General features: G+C 38.9%; 1 protein-coding gene across 1 annotated transcript; it reads left to right on the forward strand.

Moving 5' to 3' along the window:
• The first annotated feature begins 5,855 nt into the window (after positions 1 to 5,855).
• Positions 5,856 to 7,600, forward strand: ifng1 (interferon gamma 1). Its single transcript, XM_030768339.1, has 3 exons — positions 5,856 to 5,975; positions 7,079 to 7,276; positions 7,454 to 7,600. The coding sequence occupies exons 1-3, from the start codon at positions 5,856 to 5,858 to the stop codon at positions 7,598 to 7,600; spliced, it is 465 nt and encodes a 154-aa protein (XP_030624199.1).
• The last annotated feature ends 502 nt before the right edge of the window (positions 7,601 to 8,102 follow it).

Below are 8,102 nucleotides of genomic sequence, written 5' to 3' on the forward strand. Positions count from 1 at the left end.
GTGCACCTCTGATTTAAAGGAAACCTGCAAAGACGAGAAGCCCACAGAAACCCCAAACCCCAAGTGCATCCCCAACCGCCCTCTATCAGTTGATTTTTTTTGTGTGTGTGTGTGCTCTTACCCCTATAAATAAGCGTAGCGTCTAAGCCCTCATCATTACATACAACTCACTGGTGCTAGTCAAGGCCAGAGGCGGATAGAAATCTTCTGATTTCAGGCATTTTCCACAAATCAACAAACCTGATTAAGAGTTCGGCGCTGTACGGAAAATGATGAGAACAGATTGTTATCTTGGCTTTGTGCTGGCATTGGGACTTATCTTTTTGATGCACATGGATGCAACAGAAAGTTCACCCGTCCCGGAAATTCTAAATGCTGCAATAGACAAACTAGTGATAGATTACGTAAGTATGATACAGGCCTCTTTGTTCCAATTACTTAAGTGTTTGGAGATATTTGATTTTGACATGTACTCTTTGTTTCACCTCAAGTCATTGTGCATTGTTTCAGCTGCTTTAAAGCCTGTATGACTCACATTGTGTGTACAGCTGGAAAGAGTGTGCTCATGCAGGCACCAAAGGTCGCACAGTAAAAAGGAACTTTTAAGGGTTATAATAGAGTGAAAACTAATAGTGTATTTAATATTTAGTAAAGATGTTTTTCGTAGCTGTTCTCTGATCTGGCATTGCTGCAGCTTATGCTGAAATATGCACATCTTGCTGCTTATATAGAGTTGTATCACTAAAGATACTGACTTCAAATATAAACTTCCAAACTCTTAAGCAGTTCAGTTAGCTTTATTGGGAGAAGCTATGTCACTGCATGCCTCAAAGTTTCACGGTATCAACAAGACCAAGGAGATGTGATAAATCTTGTATGACGTAGATATGTCATAGTTGTGAGAAAGTGGGCAATCAAGATACTTATGCTGGGTACTGGGAAGCTGAACATGTCTGTATCCACCCACAAAACAGTCATGTGGCCTACTTGAGAGTTGACCTTTGACCTCTCCAATACTTTATGATCAAGGGAAATAAGGGCATTAAGGAATGAGACAGGGAACACTTTACAGCAAAACAGTGATACTTTATGAATTTTTCATTGTGACATATTTTTTCTTCCTGCAGCATGCTGGTGGAAAAGAGGGGGTGGGAAAGTCGAGTGAACTTCTTTCAGTCCTGTATAACATGACAAAGGTACGCATGGCCCTCTCAGTCTTCACTTTGACACCACGTCATCAAAAGATGCCAAGCAGCTGTAAATGCACTCTCATCCTAATGTTCTCCTGTTCCTGCAGGGCAACTGCTCCTGCGAAAAGCTTATCATGCTGAGAATCCTGGATTTGTTCGATGACATCTTCTCCGACATGCAGACCAAGACAAATCTGCCTAACCATGCCAGATTGATAAAGAAAGTCTTGAAGAGTGTGGAGGACCTGAAGAAGAACTACTATACTGGCACAGAGGGTTCTGTGTTGAAAACTCTGCAATCCATCAAGGTAAGAGACAAAAAACACTGTTGCAGGCTTGTAATAATCTTGCAGAACAGGAATTTTGTAATTGTGTAGACGTGAAACAGCGCAAAACAAAACAACAAAAAAAGAAGATTGAAAACTGATTGTATAAGACATTAAATTGCATTAATTCTGGGACAATAAATTAAATTGACCCTGTTTAAGAAAGAGAAACAGAAAATCTGATGCAGTCTTACCAGAAGCTAATGAGGTATATAATATCAAGTACATTTACAAGGTTAAAGTAACAGTATGAGAGTGAAGTTACAAACACATATAGGAATCACTATTAGACAGGCACTGGAAATTGAATAGTAAATAACTGATTTTATTGTTGCCGGTATATTTTGGTGTTTTATCACTAATTAATTAAAACTGTCTCTTTGCTCCTATTCAGACAAATGTCACCGTGGTTCCGAAATGGGCATTAACTCACTTTAAGGAGGTATATGGAAAGGCCTCAGAAATAGGACAGAGACAAAACTCATGGAAAAAATGACCCATTTCATTGTTTGTTGGTGCTTGTAGTAGGGCAGTGCCTGTTTAATGTGCTATTTATCTAAATTAACATAATTTAAAATATTTATTTCGACTACATTATTTACATTATTGCTTAATTTATCAGAGGATTTTATTTTTTAATTTCATTGCACTTCAGCGTTGTATGCATTATATTTGCAATTAAGGTGATAATTAAAAACTTGATTTCATGCTTGTAACTCGGGGTAATGTCAGTCATTTCTATTGTTTACAATAAACAATAATGTTAAATATGATCTTGTTATGTCTGATTAATGACATAATGCTGTAATTTGAAGAATGACACTTCCATGGTGAAACTTACATTAAATGATGATTAAATGTCTGAGAAACAGATGCCAGTACTTTCTGTTATCAGAAATCATTCCCCATTATCTGATGAAGATGAACTTGTTTGTGTGACAGTTTTATCTGTGGTATCAGTGTGGGTCTTTAACTGCACAGAAGGTGCCAGGAAGAGATGTTTTTATTCTGGGTATTTTGACTCAAATAAAAAAGGAGACATGAAGTGCTGCTTTGCACTGGTCAAAAAAATCTGTGAAATAATCAAAATGATACCTGACTGAAATGACTGGTTTAGCAAAAATTCAAACTTTAAAATGTAGCATGTTATGATGGTGCTTCCTTATGGCAGTGTTCTTCTGAACACTGAACAATGAAACCCAAACTTAAACCCGTGTCAGACTCACTGCTGTTGTACATTGCTAGACAGCTCAAATTTGGTCTCATCTGACCATAGAACAAAATTTGGTTGACTCCACTGATGGTTAGGAAAAAACAGATCCTTTTTTTGCTGATGGCTCTCAGCAGGGTTTCCTCTTTCCAATCATACTTCCAAAAAGCCTCTTGATACCTGACTGGTCTCGAATGAGATAGACGATATGTATCATAAAAATGCAGCCAAATCTTGTAGAATTCAATCTATGAGCCCTAGAAATTGCCAGCCAAATGATCTTTCCCTGCTTCTATGGAGACAAGATCCACTACTCTAACTGTCTGTTCTAGTGGACTAACTCACTTTGTCTAATGGTGCAGAGTGTTGTTATTATTTTTGTAGCCATATTCCGAGGTGTGTCGGGATGTTAGAATAATTAGGGGTTTGAATAATTTTTGGACAGAAGTACTGTTGAACAAAATCTTTTCCTCTGAATTATTCTGTTAACATAAAAAAATAAACTCTCAACTCTTTGGGCATAAAATTAAATACTAAAACAACGCTGCTGAAATGTATGGTTTATTGTGTGCAGCTTTCCAAGCTCATCTCTGCACAGGCTGTTAAGTATGAGTAATTTTATGAAAACTAAACAATTAAAACGTATTCTCTTTACACAGTCAAGCTTAATTCAAGAAAGTACTGCACTGGAGAACTAGACAAGCCAGACAAACAGGTCTCCTGTTCAAACTGTTTGAAAAAAAAAAAAAGTAAAATAAAACAAGCCAGGTTTATAACTCTTCTTTTTTTTTCAAACTATTTTTTTGGTCACTGAATTTCACTACAATTATGAAGTTTGTCATACAAAGTGATAAGGCATTATTCTCTGAAAACCCTAACAGGCCTGAATATCAGCTTTGCACAGCTTCTGAAAGACTTGCAATTTGTGGCAGCCAGGTGACTAAGAGACAGAGAGGATTGAAGAGAGAGCACTTTTCATTTTCCGCTCTACGCTATGAGACGTGTTGGGAGGTAAGGGTATTACGTCTCTGAATTTACTGAAGTAACTGGGGTTTCAGTGTCAGCCACATCAGCGGAAGATCAGAGGTTATGACGATGACGCTCCGAAGAGAGAAATCCCTCAAACAACGCAATTCCACAGATCTACGGGACATCACCGGATGATATCACCACTCTCCATCCACCCTCCCAGGGCCCCCTCGGAAATAAAGTCACATTTTCTGTATTGATTTGAAAAGGGCCTTTTTGGCATTTTAGAGATTCCTGTTTCAGATTGTGTTATCTGAGTGATGTCATCAACCACTGCCTGTTGGTGGTTATCAGACATAGGTAAATAAGCTAATCAAGGTGCACAGCAAACACGAATTAAAATGAACACACACAACAAAAAAGAGTTGATTTTCCGGTGTTAAGCAAAAGTGTTGAATATAGAGTTGAACTGACACTGTAAAAACATGATTCAACACTGAAGGAGTCAATTACAAAAGGGGGTTGGTGTCACTGAGAAGTGCTGGAGATTCAACTCATACTACAGAGTTATGAAACCAGTGTTGCAAGTAGACAACACTTTTTGGTGTTAAGCAAAGTTTATTTTTAACTATGCATTGACTTATTTTAACACTGTATCTGAGCTGTATTATTAACACTTTAGGGGGTGTTAAATGAACACTGCAAAGATTGGGACAAAATAAACACCAGCATAGTGTTAAAATGAACTCTCTCAGAGTAGATTTAACACTATAGAATTTGCTGTGGAGGACTGACATCTTAAAGCCTTAAAGATTAAGGCATTTAAAAACCCTGCATATTCAAGCTTCCTTTAGGAATGAAGAAATTCAAGTAAAGAGATTTTGACTTTATTATGTCTGCGTGTTTGAAAAGTTAAAACAGCATTTGAGTGCTCTGCTTCAGCATTAGCATTCATTGGGGTTATTTAGTTGCCACTGATCAGCTGTGCTCTTCTTAGAAATGATGTGATGTGTGCAGGACACTGCCTGTTTCCCACCATCTTTCACTCTCTTTTCTCTTTCAGTCTCTCATTGCTTCTGCAGAAACATAGCCAGTGAGGTGAGAAACCTCAGAATTCACAGCCTGATGAGCAAGACCAGTACTCTGCCGTGCTGAATCTTCCATTCTATTAACTTTTCTGACTCTTTCTGTCTAGTTTTGACCCTGCACTGAAGCCCGGGGTGAGCAGAGTGAACGTTATATATGGGCAAACATGAGAGTGACTTATTGATGCTGTAGTATCTAGAGCTGATGCTCTGGAAAATAAAAAATCTAGGTTCACACTAAGTAGAAACAAGAATCATTTAAAGTTATGGCCCCTTCTAGTTCCAAAAATGATCACTTAAAATAATTAATACATCATGAAGAATTATGTGGCTCATTCACAAAACAGAAAGCCTCTGTCACAAGGTATTCTGAACTGCGCTTCTGTCAAGTCATGCCTGTGGAAATGGAAGCTTGGAGACTAACCGCACTAAGGTCTCATGAGGTCTGCATGTAAGTTTCACCACCGTGCATTTCAGTACACATATCTAATATACACAATGCTTAATGTTATTAGAAGGCGTTGGCTATAGCCAAGACCACATTTCCTCCTCCTAATCCCAGTTCCCCTCAGGTCAGTCAAGTCAGTCAAGTGAAGCTAATCAGCCCCATCTGAAAGGCCTTATCCATCCATGATTATGTCTATGGCACAACTCTGATCTGACAACATCTTCCCACTGTTGGCTTCAGGCCTATACGAGAGGTTATGTTAATTACATCATTAAAAAATCCCCTAACTATACTACCGCAAAGTGCACCATCCTGTACCATCCAAGGGATTCCAGCCGCAAAAGATGTGGTGGGCTAGGTGTTGCCTTGCTGCAGCTTGACGCATTGTGATTTAAAGGAAACTTAGACACTCAACAAAAAGCCACAGCTTCACACCTAGCCCTTTACTGTCGCTTTTTTGCTCTGTCACACTATAAATACCCTGCTTACTCGAACCCTGAGCAACACTTAGTCTCTTGCTAAGGCACAGAGCGTACTGGGTTAAAAGAAGCGCTTAAACTGGTATAGAAGTCAGCTTCGATTTTAGGATTTGTCAGACCTTAGCAACCAGTCATAACTTCGACAATTATGGTTCAACAACGGGACTTGGCTCTCTTCTTAGGAGTATGCTTACTAACTTTTGGGTCCGCATTAAGCTTCAGCAGCTCCATACCCAAAAACCTGGAGGAGAAGATTGAAAAGCTGAAAGTAAGTATGATGAATATCGCAAGAGAGAGTGAACAGTGAGTAGAGCTGTAACTGCTAAAATGATGAGGCCTATGTGTTCAGAATGTCTCTGTACTTATCGTAGAACAAAATTTGATTTATCTTTACAGCGGATGTAAAATAACCATAGCTTATGAATCACGAGACTTAGTAGTGGGGATAGGACCACTATGGAAAGATCACAGAGTTATTCTGCCACAACATTTACTGGGAGCAATGTGCTTGAGGTTCACTTATACCGTCTGATCCATATACTGTCTTACTCTCTGTTCGGATCACCGGGATATTTCAATTTGAATGAATATAACAAGTTCTCTTTACATGATAGTCTATTCAACATTACACTTCTTTAATAAGAGGAACCTACCACTCACCTCTTGGTGTGCTTTCGCAATGGTGTCTGGTGTGGTGTGTGGGTGGTCATTTGCATGGTGATAGTTTATTTCCAGTAGCCTCACCACCCTACAGCTAAAGCTGTGCTCTGTTGCTGTGAATCAAGCATAGCTCCCATCATGCAGCAGTAAAAAGTTATGGGTGCAAAAAGGGATCAGAGTTGAAACCAATGTCCATTACAGTATGATAGGCTGCCCAAGCTAAAAAAAAAAAGGCCCATTTATGGGGCCAATCCATACATGAGTTTTTACATGCCATGAGCATATGCATTGTGAGTCTGGAAATTGTATAGTCATTCAACAAAACACTGTAATGTCTCTCCAACCACAGAAAAGCCTACCACAGAATGATGAGACTGGAAGATTACACAATGGCCATCCGTTATTCTTGGGAATTAAAAACTTTGAGGTAAGTTTGTGGTAAACCTTGTCCCTTAGACAGTCTATAATCCTCATGGGCCTTGTGTCCTCATCAAGTTTGAAATCATAATCTGTGATAACTAGTACTCTGCTGAAAAGGTCTGACATGACATCATTGCAAACCAACCAGTGCCAGTTTTGTGTTTATGATTTAGTAAAGTGTCAGCATCTAAAAAAGGAGAGATGTTCTATGGCTCGTAGAGCCAGCAAGGCTCATTCGCATGCCTTTTTCATCACTGAAAAACCACCTGTATTTGTCTTTTTCACATGTAGGAAAATGACCAGAAATTCCTGATGAACATCATTTTGGATGTCTATGAGAGGATTTTTGGTAACATGCAGAGCCAAAGCCTGAATGAGAATGGTGACCTGGAATATGTTAAAAGAAAAGTAACTGAACTCCAAAAGGCCTACTTTAAAGACAAGGTGGAAGACCTAAGGACATATGTTGAAGAGCTGCTGGCAATCAAGGTGAGCTGCACTATTGGCACACTCTTTTATTAAAAAATACTATAGGAAGCTATGTGGTTTGTGAGATGGACACACTGGACAACTGGGTGCTGACATGATGAGTTCAGAGAAAACAATGACCATCAGGCTATTAAGTGTTTCTACAATTAGCTTGCTAAACCTGACATGTCTTTTCAGGTGGATGACATTGCGGTCCAACGCAAGGCTCTGTTTGAGCTGAAATCAATCTACAGGAATGCCTCAGAGCTGGGAAAAAATCATCCAACGAGGCCCAACCAAGGAAAGTCACGTCGGAGAAGAGGGACCAAAAGACAGCGTCTTTAGTAGAAGACAAGTTAACAAGTTAACAAGCTAACGTACAAACAATGTTTACTAATCGTCGGGTGCCAAAGCTATCTATTTATTCTATTTATGTATTTTGTTGAACACAGCACACAATATGTAATGTTAAATCTTGACTGACATAATTTATTTATTGTTCTATTTATTTTCAACATTATGTCTCCATCAGATTGTTGAGACATCATTTGCTAAGGCAAGTTTTGTAAGGTCTATGACTAAATAAATTTAGAGCATCAAACACATTTTGTAGTATCATTGAGTAGGTTGATCGATTAGATCAAGTTTGTTGAATTAAGGCTAACACTGCTTACATCTATCAAGAAATAGCCACATTTCGATTTATGTTCTGTGTGCTGAAACATGAAGAAGGCCACCAAACAGGAGCAAGCCCATTTACACGCCAACGGTGTGGGAGAGAGTTATCTGCTCAGTGGAAACACCACTCCTCTGTATCAACCACCTTATACCCATGTTGCATTTAAGC

Source organism: Chanos chanos, chromosome 1 (genome assembly GCF_902362185.1).
Source record: "Chanos chanos chromosome 1, fChaCha1.1, whole genome shotgun sequence".
Taxonomy (NCBI): domain Eukaryota; kingdom Metazoa; phylum Chordata; class Actinopteri; order Gonorynchiformes; family Chanidae; genus Chanos; species Chanos chanos.